The sequence below is a fragment of the Globicephala melas genome, chromosome 13 (assembly GCF_963455315.2).
Source record: "Globicephala melas chromosome 13, mGloMel1.2, whole genome shotgun sequence".
Taxonomy (NCBI): Eukaryota; Metazoa; Chordata; class Mammalia; order Artiodactyla; family Delphinidae; genus Globicephala; species Globicephala melas.
The window spans coordinates 39227572-39245893 of NC_083326.1; the positions used below are offsets into that span (position 1 = coordinate 39227572).

General features: G+C 38.5%; 1 protein-coding gene across 2 annotated transcripts in view; it reads right to left on the reverse strand.

The window, feature by feature from the left end:
* The window catches only part of GALNT1 (polypeptide N-acetylgalactosaminyltransferase 1), a 126748-nt gene that overhangs the window by 19641 nt on the left and 88785 nt on the right, over positions 1–18322 (reverse strand). For both annotated transcript variants that reach the window (XM_060311205.2, XM_030876537.3), the window contains 6 exons: positions 16455–16621; positions 10868–11075; positions 6068–6238; positions 3857–3974; positions 1997–2177; positions 983–1122 (listed from right to left, as the gene is read on the reverse strand). In XM_060311205.2, coding sequence (XP_060167188.1) covers positions 983–1122; positions 1997–2177; positions 3857–3974; positions 6068–6238; positions 10868–11075; positions 16455–16621 — 985 coding nt within the window. The remainder of the gene's footprint in view (positions 1–982; positions 1123–1996; positions 2178–3856; positions 3975–6067; positions 6239–10867; positions 11076–16454; positions 16622–18322) is intronic.

Sequence of the window (18322 nt, forward strand, 5' to 3'; positions counted from 1 at the left end):
TTGATCTTGGCTTTCTAGTCTTTAGAACTGTGAGACAATACATTTCTGTGTTTAAGCCAGAAGTGGTATTTTATTATGGCAGCCCTATGAAACTACTAAAACCCCTGACTTGATCAGACCCCTGGACTAAAGAGAAGGACCCATTTAGATTTCCTACACACAGAGCACAGCTTTGGCTGGGAACCAGAAAGAACGGCTATCGACATTCTAGGAAAACAGTGGGACAGGGCACAAGAAATACTTCCTTGTGACCATCCTGGTAGTTATACCAGAAGATAAGAAGGCAAGACTCTCTCACACCATACCCTATATCGTGGGCACCCACAAAGATTAAAAAGGCCAAACTCCAAAGCACAACTAATTGTGTTGGCTAATTATAAGCACTAATAAGTAAATTATTTCAGTTTCAAGAAGATCTGCTGCTGAATTCTAAGAGCAATGACTAAAGGCATCATCAGAGATAAGTATGCTAACCAACAGTCTTTGCAACCTCCATGCCCACACTGAGATTTCGGACTCCCAAGGGAAAATAAATGGGTGTTAAAAATACAACTTATTATAAATGGTCTTTCAAGTTTCCTTGTCAGTTCTTTACAATTTATCTTTACTTTGAAGTTCCTCACACTTTAATTTGGGCTAATTAATGCTAGGACATTAGCTTTAGGAATATATGGTTTCAACTAAATGGGGCAGTTTGTTAAAATAAGAAGTCTATCAAAGACACTAATATACTGTAACAGAAGTCCAACTGTGAAAGGTGAGAGGTAGAGCATTCTTATTTTAACAAAAATATAACATGATAAAAAATTAATAAGTAGACTGCTTCAACTAACAAGAACTTTCTCACATTTGAGGTAACTTTAATATGAAGGTACTCCCTTGTTAGAAGTGTAACCTCTATTCTTTTTTATAAATCAGTGAGAACATAATAACCACACAGAATACACACACACACACACACACACACATATATTTTTTTTACCTCTCCCAAAGAGAAATAGTGACGTGGAATCTGAGAATCGGGATAGATATTCTCTAGGTACCAAGAGAAAGGTCTGCATTGAAGTTTGTGTCTTAGACCAAGTCTTGATGATATATCTCCATAATCTACCTTTGTAACACCTGTTAAAAGAAATAAGTGACTGAATTATTAATGTTCCGTTAGGTAACACATTTCTATTTATATATTGCATCTAAAAAGCCAGTCAAACAGGAAAAGTAGTATCATTTTGGTGATGTGTGACTACACAAGTGACATACCATAAATCCACCTCCCAAAGTATAAAACAAGGAAATATATGTGTTTTTCAAAGAAAAATTAAATTTATCTGAGAATGATATATATGCTAATAATATTACATACAAATGTAAGTTATATGGGGTCAGAAAAGTTTAATATTTGTTAAGGCAAAAACAAAAATAAAGACCAATTTTGCCCAAATATGAAACAGAGGTTAAACAGAGCAATTGTTTCCAGTCAGGTTTCTCTCTCACAGCTCACTGAATTGTGTGCGCTACCACTGCACAGGCTTGTGGTGATTGAAGAGGATGGAATGGTAACAACGCCAGGCAGATTTATAGCTGATGGAACAGCTGTTGCCACAAAACTCAGAAGAGCAGAGAAAAACTCCTGGAGAGAAGTCCCTGGAGGCATGTTACAGGGCTCTGCACTGGCCTTCAAATACTTGACGCTTTCATATACATGTTAAATGTTGCAGTTAGGTTTAAAAAAAAAAGAACATGGAAAGCACCTGGACCAATAGTGACTTCTGCAAGACTGGATCGTGTATTGTTACTGTTAATGACATATACCAGGCATTCTGCTAAGCACCTTCTATACGTATGTGACTTCCTTTACTCCTTACAACAACCTATGAGGTAGGTGTCTGGCCTCTGCTCAGAGGTTCTCTTCCACTCCTTCTTATCTCTATTCAGAATGCATTAGGATCAGACCAAGAAAGTTAGTTTTGTAATTCTAATGCAAGATAATGCTAACCTGGAGAAATTATATAGAAGAAATTCTTGAATTCATCCATCCACACTTCTGCAAGTCGTCTGTTATTTTTATTGATAATCTGCCCTGTGCCTCCTGGAAACGTGTAGGGTGTAGCTTTCCGAAACACATGTCCAACATGTGAGCAAGTAACAATCTCCAAAGTTCCTCCACACTGCCAAATCTGAAAACAACAGCAAAGAAGACCAGTTTTAAACACTGATAATTATTTAAAAAAAAACGGTTCACATCTTATTGAGTTTCATAGCTGGAATTTCACAGAATCAAGGGCGTACAGTGGAGCTCCTGCTATATGGTCCCAAAGCCAGTGCTTCCTCAATTTTTGGTTCTGATCAAACCAGAAGTTGAAGGTTAAATTCAGAAAGATAGGTAAATGCAAAATACAGAAAAGACTTGAGGTCCACAGCAGTATTTCTCTAACTGCAGGCCGTCACTCTTACAAGGGTCATAAAATTCAAATTTGATGAACTGCAACCAGTACTAACAAGGATATACTGTTTCATGAAATGTTTATATTATGGGTTGTGTGTATATTTATTAATATGGTTCGTGGTCAAAAACTCTGACCATGCAGTATTCAGCCAGAGTCCTATCTGTTCCTCCTTCTCCAAACCTGTCACAACCTGTACATTAAACAGAACCTAGAAATCTAAACTTGATTACTCGTGAGTTATTCAGTGGACAGTGAGAGCACACTCTATGGTGTTTGTGAGAATGAAAACAAAAAAGGGGTAAAAGAAAGATCATTAACTGGTTTCACATCCTTAACGAAATTATCCTTTCAAAATACATTTTTCCGTAAGTCAAACATCTATTTTCAATTAAAATACATTTTGAAAAATTTTGATTTTGTTAAATATTGTGTGCCTGCCTTAACATTTTCACAGGATCATAAAGTGATACAGCTAAGTAGGATCTCCAAGATGATCTGGAGTTCAAACCTCTCCTTTTATAAAGAGCAAAGCTATCTACCAGGAACACAGCAAGCTAGCTGGGTTAGACTTCAGTGCAGTTCAGTGTGATTTCCACTATAGGCCATGTGTCTAAAGTTCATTATTTTCAGAAATACACTATGTCATTTTAAAAATATGTTGTTTTTTGTGAACAGGAAATGCATAAGACTTAAGGTTGACTGGGTTACCATTCATTTAGAATAATTTCAGAATTCTTTTGCCTTTTTCTTTTTTTTTTTTTTTGCGGTACGCGGGCCTCTCACTGTCGTGGCCTCCCCCCATTGCGGAGCACAGGCTCCGGACACGCAGGCTCAGCGGCCATGGCTCACGAGCCCAGCCGCTCTGTGGCATGTGGGATCTTCCCGGAACAGGGCACGAACCCGTGTCCCCTGCATCGGCAGGCGGACTCTCAACCACTGCGCCACCAGGGAAGCCCGCCTTTTTCTTTTTATGGGGAAAAATATAAAGCTGGTAAAGTGACCAGGTTTAAATAAGAGAACAATTTTCAAACCAGAAGGACAAAGCATATTAAAGAAAGTGAGATTATGTTTTTGGCAGTTAAGTAACAAAGTAGCATCTACAAACTATGTGTTATTTTTGTTTATTTTTAGAGTTTGAATCACTTCCTTGAAAGTAACAAATTAAAGACAACAGGGGAATCTTGTATAAGTTTTACAGGTGGACTAGTAATCTAACTAAATTATTTGCTTAAAATAGTTTATAATGAACCTTTAATAGTATCACCAAACTTTTTATGGGCTGAAGGCTGTGAAGTCTGATTAAACTCATATTAAATTCACTTTTTAATTTTTATTTAGAGATAACATAAATATTTAAAGCATATCCATATTTGAGGTTATACAGATTACTTTTTTCAAAGGGAACTTACCCTAAAGGAAATTTCTAGGTTTTCTCCTCCCCAAATATCCATTCCAGCATCATATGTTCCAATTTCCTGAAAGTAATCTCTGTCTATTGAAAAAAGGCCTCCTGCCATTGTAGGTGTTCTGAAATTCAATCATAATACTATACCGTTAATTGTAACAATTTAAAATTTACTATCAGTTTTTGTTTTTAAAAGTAGTTTTATAACTGTTTTTAACTACAGAATAAATGCTTATTCTCACACTCTGCAGAAACTTTCACAGGCTCCCAGGGCTTTCTTTGTTTTTGGGCTGGACCTGCACCCCAGTTGTGCTGCCACAGCTCCTACCTGGACATCCTTCTCTGCCTGGACACCCTTCCCTGCCCAGTCCCAAGGGCTCTTACTGTCTTCAGTACCTTTCTTGATCCTCAGGTCCTGACTGAGCTTCTACCCCAAACTCCTTAAATTGAAGCTATTTCTCATAATCCTCTCCATCTGACTGTGTATCTACTCCATAGTTCCAAGCAACCATAAATGCAGTTGACCACATTAACCAACTAGACTCACGTTAGCAGCTCTAACACGCCAGGTTCTAAGGGGTGGCAAATATTGCAAAGATGTAAGACTAAACAGGAGGAAAGCAATGAAGCCCTTTCCCTCAACCTTTAAGGAAGGAGATGAAGTACAGAATAAAATCAATATACTCCTCCTAAGTAAGGAGTTCATCATCCTCACCAAGTATGGTAAATTCTCTGCCTCAAAACATGGCCTAGGTATGTAGAGTGGGTGGGAATAGGTAGAATTAAGCAGAGAAATGATAATGAAGGAGGATTTAAATAAATGAATACCAAATATTGGTTTCCTTGAAGAATGAATATGGAGAAAAATTGGGTTCCAACTAAGAGACCGTAATTAAGTTCCAGGGACAGAGGACACTATGGAGATCATATTTTAGGATGAACTGGCTACCTATGTAACCCTAAAACATACTCATTCCATGCACTGGTGAGGGTGGCAGCATTTGCTTTTCCAGTAGAAACAGTTGTTTCCACAAAGAAGTTAGGACTTACTTTGATTTTAGAAGAGAAAAAAGAATGAGAAAGTCTAATATCTTAGGAGTCAAAGGAAATAAACAGGCTGACACCCTGCATTATCATTTAGTGCAGCGGTTTCTTGACCTAGGTTTGGGGATCTCTCTAAATTTCCTAGACTTGTATGTAAACCCTTCTGTTTGCACATGTGCATCCCTGCCTCCCACCCCCAGTCCCACTTTAGAGAAGACTCAAAGCTTTTATCAGATTTTTCAAAGAAGTCAATCATGTATGGAATGTTTAGTGACCCCTGGTTTAGATGGTGATTTGAACTGTCACCAAAAGAGTGGAAAAGTCCCTTTACTAGGAAAGGACTCGGGCTGGCTAGGGAGAAAGAGCATAGAATTAGTGAAATCTCTCTTCAGCTTTGTCAGAACTGGACTTAATTCAAAGGAAGACAGATCTGGGAAGCCTTCTCCTCTCCTGGAGAGGAGAAGGCTAAAAAGCCTGGTGCTGCAGGAACTCTCAATTACTACAGAAGCAGTAGGCTGATGCAACTGGAATCCTAGGATGGCTCAGAAGGCTCAAGGTCTCTATCTACAGGTCCTGAATAGCATGAAGGTTTTTATCCCTTTCTGAAAAAAATCTATATAAGACCAAATATAGAACAAAAGAAAAAGCAGAAATGCATTAATGGAAATCCTTTTTTATACTTTTGTCAATTCTAGTTATTTTTATATTTGAAACAAGCTTTTTCTAACCTTATCAGATGGTACATATCTGAATTTAAAATCTTACATTTTACTACCCAGTTTTAGGTATTATTTTCACATATTGGCACTTACAATTAATTAAGGGATGGTTTAAGTTAAATATTATTATCCCTAACAACTGAATTAAAGCATAAATTACAGATGTGCAAAACATTGTTCATATAGGAATGAAAACATATGCATGTCACTATCATTTCTCACAGGAACTAGATTTATAGAAATGAAAAATTCGAATTTTATTAATTCATCAGAGGAAAAAAATCCCTCTTTGAAATAATGATATACATGAAAGATGGCTCTTAACTACATATATGGTGCACAAATCCTTCATGTCTTTCAAAATACACATATAATCCTTCTAATATGATCCCCAATGCTTCACAATCCCCTGCCAATAACACATTAGGGAAAATGTTTGACAAATCAGTTACCTCACAGGAAGAGTTCGATCACCTTTCCTTCTGTCCATTTCTCTTTGGGGAACAGGATACCAGCGAAAATTGAGCTTCCAGTTGAATCCACCATAGGTCATGTCAGAACCTGCCATGTACTCAAAAGTATCATCACTGATCACATCAATGATAGGACAGACCACTGTCTTCCTAAAATCATAAAAGCAAATTAAAAATCTTTTAAAACCTTCTTTTTTGAGGGCTATGGTAACAATTATATAACAAGTGTATACTAAGTGTTTTTAAAATAAAAATACATTCTATTATGTTAAGGACAATGGTGAAAAAATTCCCTGCTATATCCTACCAAGCTAGCATCATAATTATTTATCATATTTATTTATAACTTATTGAAAATAACCTTCCATCCCTCTTCCATTCATACTTTTATATATTTGCCACATGTAAAAGTACTTCAAATATTTCTACAGTATTCAAAAATAACTTTTAATGACTATATATTTAATAATTCTAATGACTACATATTTAATAATTTTAAGCTAACAATTTTCTTAATAAATGACTTCTGGACATTTGTGTTTCTTATATATTTTTGCTATTAAGATACTAAGTGACCATGTTCATATATACAATATTTCACTTTTGCTTTAAGAGTGAACTTCCAGGAGTGAGATAAGTGAATTAAAGGAAAGAACTTTTTGTGGCACTACTCATAACTTCTTTCCAAAAGTGTTATATGTATATACAGATTCCTTATAATACTATCAACTTTGGATGTTATTTTCTTGCAATTTTGTTACTATAATAATGTTACACAGTATCTCTGGATTTAAAAAAATTATCTTTTCTAATCATTAGAGTATTTTTCCTGCAGTTTGTATTCCTTCATACAAATTGTCTGAACACGTACTCTGAAACATTTTCCTTTTGGTATTGTGATTTTTATAAACTTGAAAAAACACATATGCCCACAACCCCTTCTAAGAAACAGTGCCCTCTGCTCAGAGCCCTTGGGAGCCACATTTTAGAGTATGTGATATCCTCCCCATCTGACTGGTGTCTTATTTGAGAAATCTTTCCTTACTCCCAAATCATATTCTCCCATATTATCTTCAAAAACAATTATATTTTTGCCTTTCATGTTTATCTTTAATCCTTATGAAACTGATTTTGGGTATTACATGCAGTAAGGATCCAAATTCGTTTATTTTCCTTATGGATGACCAATTGTTCTAGCACTATTTATCTAACGGTCTTTTTTTTTTCTGCTGCTGTAATCATAAGTGCCTGCTCTGTCATAAATCAAGTTTTCATAGAAACATGGAGTGGCTCTGTTTCACTAGTCTATTTGTGAACTCCTGCATCAATACGTCACTGCCACAATTAAAATAGCTTTAAAATAAGTCTTGATGTCTAGTAGGGCAGGCCCAGTTGTACTTGACTCCTCTTTTTCAGGGGTATTTTATCTATTTTTTAAAATGTGTATTTCCAGATAAATGTTAGAATCAGCCAGTTTCTCCAAGAAAATTCTGTTGAGATTTTCAATTAGAAACACATTGAATTTATATAAATCAATGTGGAGAGAAATGACATTTTTGTATTGACTTTTCTATCCATGAACATTATCCTTCTCTCCGCTCAGATTATTTTCCAATGAATTTCAACAGTTTTCTATTTCATGCATCATTTGTTAAACATATTCCTAATTATAGCCTATGATTTCCATTGCTATTATAAATGGTATCATTTCTTTTCTTCTTTTTACATTATATTTTCTAACTCTTCCTGCTGGTATGGAGAAGGCAACTGACTTTTCTATGGTGATCTTATGTTTGGCTACACTGCTAAATTCTTATTATTTCTACTACTTATAGTTTACTTTTCTTCGTAAAAAAAAAAATCATTTGCAATTGACAGCACTTGCTTTTTTCCTTTCCAATTCTTATACCCTTTATTTCTTATATTATTGCAAAATCTAAGGCTTCTAATAATACTGAGTAACAGTAATAATTCAGGGCATTCTTATCTTGTGCAATATCTTCCAAAAAATACTTTCTGCATTTCTCTATTGATATGATGTTTGCTAGTTAAGGGTGTGTGTGTGTGTGTAGCTAAATTAAATTAGTTTAGCATCTTAAATTAGTAAATTTACATTCTATAATAGTTTACTAAGTATTTCTAATCATAAATCAATGTTCATTTTAATCATAAATGAACACTTTTTTCTGTATCTACTAAAGTGATTAGAGTTTTAATGACAGGGTTTGTTTTTGTTTTTGCAGTACGCGGGCCTCTCACTGTTGTGGTCTCTCCCATTGCAGAGCACAGGCTCTGGACACGCAGGCTCAGCAGCCACGGCTCATGGGCCCAGCCGTTCCACGGCATGTGGGATCCTCCCGGACCGGGGCACGAACCCGCGTCCCCTGCATCGGCAGGCGGACTCTCAAACACTGCGCCACCAGGGAAGTCCTAATGACAGGGTTTTAATCACAGTTTCAGAAATATGTTAGCAGGGTATATTATGTGAATTGGTTTTGTAATATTACACTAACCAAGTAGTGATGATATGTTACATATATTGATATGTTATATGATATGCTTTACTTATATATATAAATATATATATGTTGATATGATATTAATATATCTCAGTTGGATTCAGTTTGCTGGTGCTATGAGATTTTCGTATTAGCATTTGTGAGTGGGTTTGAGTAATTTTCCACATCTGTTCTGGTTTCATATCAAGGTTATACTAGTCTCATAAAAAGAGCTGAATTGGTACCCCTTTTCTATGTTCTGCTTACAAATTCTTAGGGGAGATCCATTTCCCCTCCTCCACCCCATACCAAGGTTGAAACGGCCAAGTTGTCTTTGGTGTGGTGGGATTCATTTCTCATTCTAACACAGAAGTACAGACATCAGGAGCCTCGCTTTATACAGGTGTTTGCTATTCGTCTTCCCACTGTAGGCGGGGCCCAGGCCTTGGCTCCCATCCTCCCATCTGTTTGTCTTTCAAGGCAGAAGCTCAGTGTCCCCTAAGTTCAGCAGAAACCCTACAAGTGAAAGCTGGCTTTAGTGCCTAGACTACTTTACTTGTTTGCACTTTGTTCTGAGATCTGCAGAATTTCTTACTTTGCTGCCAACTTGGTGAGGCACTTAAAAATGTTTTGGGGGGACTTCCCTGGTGGTCCAGTGGTAAAGAATCCACCTTACAACGCAGGGGACACAGGTTTGAACCCTGGTCAGGGAACTAAGACCCCACATGCTGCAGGGCAACTAAGCCCACACGCCACACATACTGAGCTCTCGCGCCTCTACTAGAGAGACTGTGTGCCGCAAACTACAGAGCACACGTGCTCTGGAGCCCATGCGCCGCAACTACAGAGAGAAAAACCCGCATGCCACAACTAGAGAGAAGCCCATGCGCTGCAATGAAAAATCCTGCGTGCCTCAATGAAGATCCTGCGTGCTGCAACTAAGACCCGACGCAGCCAAAAATAAATGAAATAAATAAATAAAAAATAAATCTTTAAAAAAAAATGTGTTTTGAATTTATCCAGCACTTAGCTTTTTCAGTTGGAAACATTATTCAGGATACCCAATCTACCACACAGCCCAACTGGAAGTTGTTGTGGTTGTTATTTCAGCCAATTTCCCTTTCATATTTCTGTCATCACCTCACATTGCTTTCTCTCCATGGGTCCAGGCTCCTGCTTCATAATGGTTACACATTGTCTTTACGCAAGCAAACACTTCCTAAATCAGTCATCTGTTACATATAGAAAACAATTTACAGAAATATCCTATTTCTTCTTCAGGCAGTGTTCTTCTTCCTAAAGCTACTGTATCTTCTCATTGCCCAGGCAATTCATCTTTGAAAGGGGAGAGATGGGGACTTCCTTGGCGGTCCAGTGGTTAAGATTCCACGCTCCTAATGCAGGGGGCATAGGTTCGATCCCGGGTCAGGGAACTAAGATCCCACATGCCGGGTGGTGCGGCCAAAAAAAAACTGGGCGTGGGGGGGCGGGCAGAGATGTAGGTCCAGCATTTGCTTACAAACAGAATAGATGCAATGACTTTGGCTCCCACTATGCTCTACGTGACTAGTAAAAGTTTACCCTGCTGAAATCTAAACCTTAATGTTGACACAGACAGCCTCTGGTTCAAACTTCAATGACAAGCAGAAATTCAACTAACATAGGTCTTGCAGACTGAAGTTAGGTTGTCTCCTCATATCTAGGAGCTAAGGCCAAGCCCAGCAGTAGGTAATTCTTTGAAAATTGTGCATCATGAAAGACTACAACCATGAGCTTGCACTGTTCCCAATATTCTACCTGTATTATCCAAGATTACAGTCCTTTTCCATAAACAATCAAGCATTTCAGGAGACAATGTGTTATCTCCCCACCCGCTTCTACCTTGTGCTATAGGCTAAGAGATACAGTCCCAGTAAGGATGCAGACAGAGAGGAGATGACCTGCTCGCGCCCCAGTGTCAGCCTTAGAGAGCAGGGACAAGTAAAGGGCTTTATCCTACCTTCCCTGAGATCCGTGTCTATCTGTTCTGCTCCCGTTTAGTGAAGAGAGCATATAGTATACGTCCTAACATGTTTCCTAATCCATCCTCATTAACAAGACAGTCTGCAAACATTCCTTCCAGACTTTAGAACGTGGTCTTATTCATATTTGGTTTAGAGTACTCTTCATGGGTATTTTAAAGGAAAATATTTTTATATTTATTTAAAAACATGGAATTTTGCAACTTACCATAGTTTAGGACAAACTCACTGAAAACAATTTATAGACTCCAGAAAATTACCTGTCATGTTTGATCCTGGCTAAGAGAGGCTCCAGCCACCCCACTGTACATTCACAGTGAGCATCTAAAAAGGTGATCACTTGGCCTTTAGACACTGCAGCTCCTTTTAACCTAGCTCTGATCAATCCAGAACGTTGCTCCATTCGAATTACGTGAACTGGTACTTTTAATTTTTTCACATAACTCTCTAGAGGTCTTTTCAAAAAGTCTGAAAATTAATAAAACAAAACAAATTTTAAAAACTGCGAGCTGGCATTATCCAGATGGAAGGCAATTTTGGTTTGCAATATTCATTCAACACATACCTACTGAGTACTTTCAGTGCGCTCCCTGACTCACAAACCCGTTTCACTTAGGAAGCCTTTTTATTTCCTGAGAGAATGTACCAGAACTGCCTCTCCTTTGTTACACGAGGAATTAGGGGAGAGCCTCTGAGCTCAGGCTCAGTCAAAGGCACGTTACCACACTTCTCTAAGCAGCTCTCCGTCAGGCTCAATTCTCCTTTTCTCTAATCATGCTTAAGGATCAGGAACAGAAAGAAGGTAGTGCAAGAGAATTAAATCCAGACTTCAGTAGAGAGAAAGAACACAATATGCAATAGCTGTTAGAGTTCGGAAAATTGTGGGGTTTCTTCAAAGGCAGAAACAAATTGTCTTATAGTTTATCACAGTCTCTGACTATGTAGTTCTTTTTCAGGAGGCGGGAAATGAGGTCAAGCTAGATGAGAATGCTGGACTGGAGCTATAAGACCAAACAGAACCCTTACCAGACAGGTCGGTCTAAGCAAAAAAGGTTTCCAGAGGGAAGGGCAATTGAAGAGGAAGAGAGAAAGGGAGAGTGAATGGGTGATGAAGTCAGCAGCTATCCTAGAGAGGTCAGATAGAGGTTATGCTCCTAAGCCAAGGAGTTCCTGCCTCCAAAGTACACAATTGATTTTAAAAAGCAGAAAAGGTTCCACTTCCTCAAACCAAAGACAGGAACCTTTTCAGATCAGGTTAGTTCATGGTGCTTATGCCAGAGAAGTGACAGATGGTGATCAAATGTCTTTCCAATTTGTCCCCATACCACAGGTACAAGGACAGTCTCTCTAGTGAAGGAAAAACTTGACATGGAGCTACTAGGACTCCTATGACTAGCTCTGTCCTGGGACCCCAGTAACGAAGGTCAGGGTGTAAGTATTAAGGGGCTCTTTAAATACTAAACGTGGGAATCCAAAGGGCTCCCTACATAGCGGAGAGGGAAAGACAAATAGTAGTGGAATGGTTCTGGCCCACTGGAACTGGTTAAGACCTAACTGATTCAATAATGGAATAATCAGGACTATGAAAACTGTGAAAGAAAAAAAGGCCTCTGTGTCCCACTACACCAGAACACCAATCATTTCCATGTCTGCTAATACACTTCCTAAAATATCTGGGCTAAAAAGAAAATCTGAAAAATATGTGGAGAACTCCTATCTGATCACCATGATTTTATGAACCAAACCTTAGGGTCAGAAACATATATAACTTGATTCTGAGTAAAAAAAGGTGAGGGTAGTGCCAACCCCAATGAAAAACAACATTTTACCACTTTATGCCTATTTAGTACAATGCCAGGTTCTTTACATATTTTATTTCATTTAATCCTCATAACAACCCTATGAGATGTCATTAAACATGTTTTAGATATGAAACTCTAAGGCTCAGAATATTAAATGAACTGATCAAGATGACACAGCTTATTAAGAGGTAGATCCAAGATTCAAACCAGGTCTGCCTGACTTCAAAGCCCCTCTTTTCACCCGCAGCAAGAAATCCTAGGAGGGAACTACCGAGAGAACAATTCAGGACTGCGGATTCACCCAACCTGATCCAAATTTAAATTTCTTTATGTCCAGAGTTTGACAGAATCTCATGTGGTAAGGTGTGAGATATATTCTAGTACCTTAGACCAGTCAAATTCGGCTGTGTCACACTGGGTTGCCCAGTAAGTCTTCCCCAAAATATTAGACAGTTTAAAGTGCTTATTAAGAATCAAAGCAATCTAATCCCTGAATTCTGTATCTTTGAAAGTTATAATATTCTGTCCTGTCTATAACTAAAATGAAAAATGCATGATTCTCTGGTCTGGTAGTTGAAAAAAGTTGCTATTCAACAAATTTTCTTGGCATCTTTGTTTGATGTCTTTGTGGCTTTCAGGCAATATGGCTAAGAAATAGGTATCTTCCTAACACCTGATACAGAATTATGGACTCAGGGCTAGGTGGGGGATTAGGAACTATTTATTCAAACCTCATTTTACAAAAATGAAGCCATGGAGGGGTGTTAAGTGATTATGATTAGAAGGTACTATGTCATCTAAAAATAAGAGAGAATCTTATTAGAGTATCTTTATAGCTATTAGTCTATAAATGGATCCCTAGGCATCTCTGCATCAGGGAGTTGGGAGGCTCTCAGAGAGTGAATGTCAGGGAAAATTTCACTGCTCCTAGCAACATCTGAGAAATCTTAGCCAGAGCTCTAAAGAGCAGTAGAAAGAGCAAAGAATTTAGAGTGTAATAAATCTGACTCCTAATCCCTACTTAAATAAGAACCTCTGTTTCCTTTCGTGCAAAATGAAAAAAACAATAGTCATCTCAGATTCAGAACACTATATCAACTCTAAATCTTAACGTAACCTTCTGAGATGACAACTGCATAACTTTGAACATGAACTAGGGATTCATCCAGACTCCATCTTCATTACAGACCCCTTAACAGTAAAGTTATGACAGACATGACTACATAGCAGTTAAGAGGTTAAACCCTAGGTTTATGTGAAGTCTCATTTTGCTCAATCAATAAAATAGGGATAATTATAGCATCTACTTCATACTTAATAAATGGAGCTACTGACAACTCAGCAGGTTCACCGTGAAATCCAATACCCTGAGCCCATGAGCAGACTATGCACACTACACAACCTAGTTAGGAAGTCTGTGCAGACACGGAGTAGAAATAAGGATCAACTGACTGGTAGATTATTCTTTCCTTCATTCACTGAATATATTCTGGACTGTCTACTGTGCGATAGGCACTGTGGACACCGAGGAGATAATGGTGAGCAAATAGTCCTGATGGAGTCATAGTGCCTGTCTGCGGGGCAGGGTTGGGGGAGACAGTCATTAAATAGACAAGTAAACAGGTTAATCTCTGGGGAGAGCTGTGGGAGTACAGAGTGTTCTGAGAGGTGCTCAGAGGGACATGACCCGGTTGCAGAAGGTCAGGAAAGCCTAAGTGTAACTTGATTCTGAGGAAACATACAAGAGGAACTAGGGGCTGGGGTGGGCAGGGAATGATCTGAGATATGTCTGGAGATGCAGGCAGAGGCCAGGTCCTGCAGGCCTTAGAAGGAAGGCTTCTTTTTCTTTTAATTGAAGTATAGTTGATTTACAATGTTTCAGGTGTACAGCAACGTGATTCAGTTATATATACATACATGTTTTTTTCAGCTTCTTTTCCATTATAGGTTATTACAGGATACTGACTATAGTCCCCTGTGCTATACAGTAGGTCCTTGTTTAGAGGAAAGGTTTTAATCAGAAAAGTGACACGGTCAGGTCTGCACGTTTAAAAGCTCCCTCTGCACGCAGCATGAACAGACAGGATCGGGTGAGAGTGTTTGTGGGGAGACTAATTAGTCTATTTCATCGGCCAGGTGAGAAATGACGGTGCCATGGCTGTGCCTCATGAATAGGAAAGAGCGGACTTAGAGAGCTGGCTCTGGTTCCTGGGCCCAAAGTTACCACCTAAACAAGAAAGTTAGATTAGATAATTCTCAATCTGGATAGCAAGACTGCAGTTATAACCACAAAAACACAATGCCCAGGGGTTCCCAAATATCAGAAGTGGTGACCCAGATGCCTGAGACTTTCCAGGCAGGAAGATACAGAAGAGCCAGGTCCCTGATCAGGGCTGTGGGGTGACGCTCAGGGTCCTGCTTAGTGACTAAGCCCGACGGGGCAGCGAGGCAGACACCTGCCCACACGTTTCCAATTACAGGTTTACAAAGGCTGGGGTGATTCAGAAGGGCCTACATGAGGGAGGTAAAAGAGAACCGGGATACGTGACTATCTTTGTCACTTCAGGCTGCAGACATGTTAAGTCTTGCTGGTTAGGCCACATCCTACAAAAACTTACTATTTCACAGCCTTCTCAGGCACTCAACAAAATAATGGAGAAAACAAAGGGGCGACTGGAAAAATAAATCATTTCATCTGAGGAAAAATATCTCTTCTTGAGGAACATTTAACAAATATCAACATATAAGTAAAAGTCACTTGCAGGATAGATGTCTGTATGAATCACTGCTAAAATTAACTTCAGCTAATTTTCTTAAAGAGGGATTAATTAACTCCTAGCTAACAATTATCCACGTGGGGTTTATGCTTCTGTCAACAGTAATTATTTAAGTGTGGTATTCTTAATTTATAACAGCTCTCATTCATTTTGACATTAATTACATTATATATTATTATTAAATGTTTTATGTAATTATAAACTATCTCCTTGATTAGACTAAGGAAGTAAGCTACAAGGCCCTTGAAACAGCAGGGCTGTATCTTATTCTTCATTTGTACCTCTACAACCTGGCAAAGTAAGAAGATTTAAATTGTTATCAATGAGTAAATTATTCCCAATAATTAAGATAGGAAATGATTAAATTCATCACGGTTAAACATATATATTTAGTGTGGGCACAGGGAGGAGAAGGTATAATACTTGACTAAACTATTTTAGCAGATGCAATGAGAGATAGGTGAGAAAGTTGAAGATAATAACAAAAAAGGTTGAAAAGATGGGTCATGAAGTTTAAGGCTGCCTAAGCAAGGAAGGAAGAGCCGTTTTCCGTAGTTCCCTCCAAATTTTTCTCATGTGAGTATAGGAATATTGGGGGAAACACATGACACCAATGATGAACAGCTGTGCTGTGAAAAAAAAGCCTGTGAAAAATTCTGAGATTCTTGGAAGAATGTCTGGGCAAGAGCCACAGTAGAGATTCATCATGAGATCAGAAACATATTATATACCACTTTTTCATAAGTTCCTTCGTCACCCTTTATGTACCTAGCTATAGATTATTCCTGAACTTAGGAATAGAGGAAACGGAAAACCTAAGAAGAATCTGGAGAGCTAAGGCTCAGCCAGCTCAGGCTCTGTTTTGCTGTCAGGGATGCTTCCCACTGTACATGGAACTAAATCTCTCTATTCATGGCTCTCAGTCAGAGCCAATCTTTCTCCACTGACTCAGGGCTGCAGCTTCCCACAGAGAAAATCCTGACAAAATTACGTGTTTTTTTTTCACTGTTCTGCATAAATTTTTATAGATTTCTTTTTAAAACAAGATTAAGATGTGACACAAACTAAATGCTAATTAAAGTAATATTTTAAGTTTCACAAGGGTGTAAATTTTTTGCATATGTGAAATGAGTCCAAACATTATAAATAACTTTTAGGATAAATTAGAAGTTTGTATAAAATTATTAGGTTAAAATGATAGCAACTAGTTTTTTAACCATAATGACAAAAGGTGTAGCATATTATTGGCATTAAAATGTAAAATTTACCTCTTTCACTGGCATCATCTACTAGAACAATTTCTTCTAGCATGTGTCTTGGTGAGCGATTAATGACACTATGGACAGTTCGCAGAAGTGTGCTCCAAGCCTCATTATGGAAAACAATCACCACACTTGTTGTAGGAAGATTATCTGGATACACCTTTGTTTTACACCTAGAGACAAAGCAAATGCCTTTGTAAAACTGTTACAATAGCATAATCAAGTAAGGGGTAACAGAAGAATAAGACAGGTGGCTCTAGTGGTGCAACTCTCAGTACTTCATTTATTTAAGTTTTGGTTAATGTTGCATGTTTAATAAAATAGTACCTACTTAAAGTTATATGGTTAGATTAAAACTATTTTTAAAGATGTTAATTATATTCTTAAAATCAGACACCTCTTTCCTGACATGTTTTCTGCTGATTCGTTTTAATGGGTAATGTACTAAGGCTACATTAATCCCAAAGTGAACGTATCTCAAGAATCCCATTAGACAAAAAATCAGAACCACTACAGTCTAACAGTTTAATAATCTAAGCAAAGGATTACCTTCCACAAAGGAAGTAAACTAAAATTTACTGAGTATCTATTATGTACTGGTCACTGAAACTTCCTGATAGTTCTGTGGGGTATGTGAAGCCACATTTCACAGATGAGAAGCAGAGGATGGACCAAGGGAGGGAGCGGCAGGGCCTGACTGGGAGCTCCACAGTCTTGATGCTGCCCCCTCCACAATGAAATTTCCACATGCATCTTGTTTAGTAGAGACTATCTTTAGAAATGTAACCATCAGAAAGACCAAACACACCCAAAATACCTGCACACAGAATCAATATACTAATTCTACATGGTCTCTTCTTTCAATCTTGTTAGCTAGATGAAACCGCTAGAAACAGACTAACCGAGGGCAACAACAGCACTAAGTAACCAGACGTCAAGGCATCTGTTTTAGGACAAAACCTCTCCTAAAGACTGCATGTATTACTCTTTCTTAGGGACCCCCAAATTTTAAGAGTTGTCCCAGCCTCTATATCCACCTTTTTTTCTTGCTCTCGTAAACTCCTCAAACCTTGTGTGGTCTCTCCAATCTCTCTATTATTACCTGTCAGTGGGAGTGGAGAAAGGAGAGAAGGGGGAAGAATTGAGGAAAAATACCAACAAAAGCCCTCTTCTGAAGCTGCCACTATAACCCTACTTACTAAACGTGGCACCCTAGGGCTGCTGATTGGCAGCTGGAAGAAAAGGAAAATAGAAGAGGAAAAAGATGGCAAGGTAAAATAAAGGGGTTGAAAGAAGGAGAAACGAAGGAGACTTCACTAGGGAGCCCCATCAGCACTGGTCCCTCCTCCCTCCCAGGAGAAAAGGGGAAACAAACAGCTTCCATTGTCTTTCTTCATTAAATCCCATTTCAGCCCCTCCCACACCTCTTCACCATTCCCAAGACTCCCTTTCACAGCACGTCTCCCTCTCCTCTCGCCAGTAACCTCACTGTCTATCTACCGGCGCCTGAGACCACAGCCCCATGTCCACGTCACAGTCCACTTCCCGCTCACCCTGTGTCCACACCAAGATCCACACAGCCTGCCACCCTCTCTACAGTCCCCTCCCTCCAGGTCTGGGCTGGAGGTGAAGTCCAAAAGACTAGCTGCCTAGGCTACGGGAAGGAAAACTGTGGGAAGGTTCTTGGCATTCCAAATAATACTATCTGAAAATAGTACCATTTTATTTATTATTATTATTTTCAGATAGTATTGATATAATAGCATTATATCAAATAGTCTTACTTTTGGACAGTATTTATCAGAACTCTGTTATAAATGGCGGCCACATTATAGATATCTCATTAGTACTATGCTTCAGGTACCTTGTAGGTG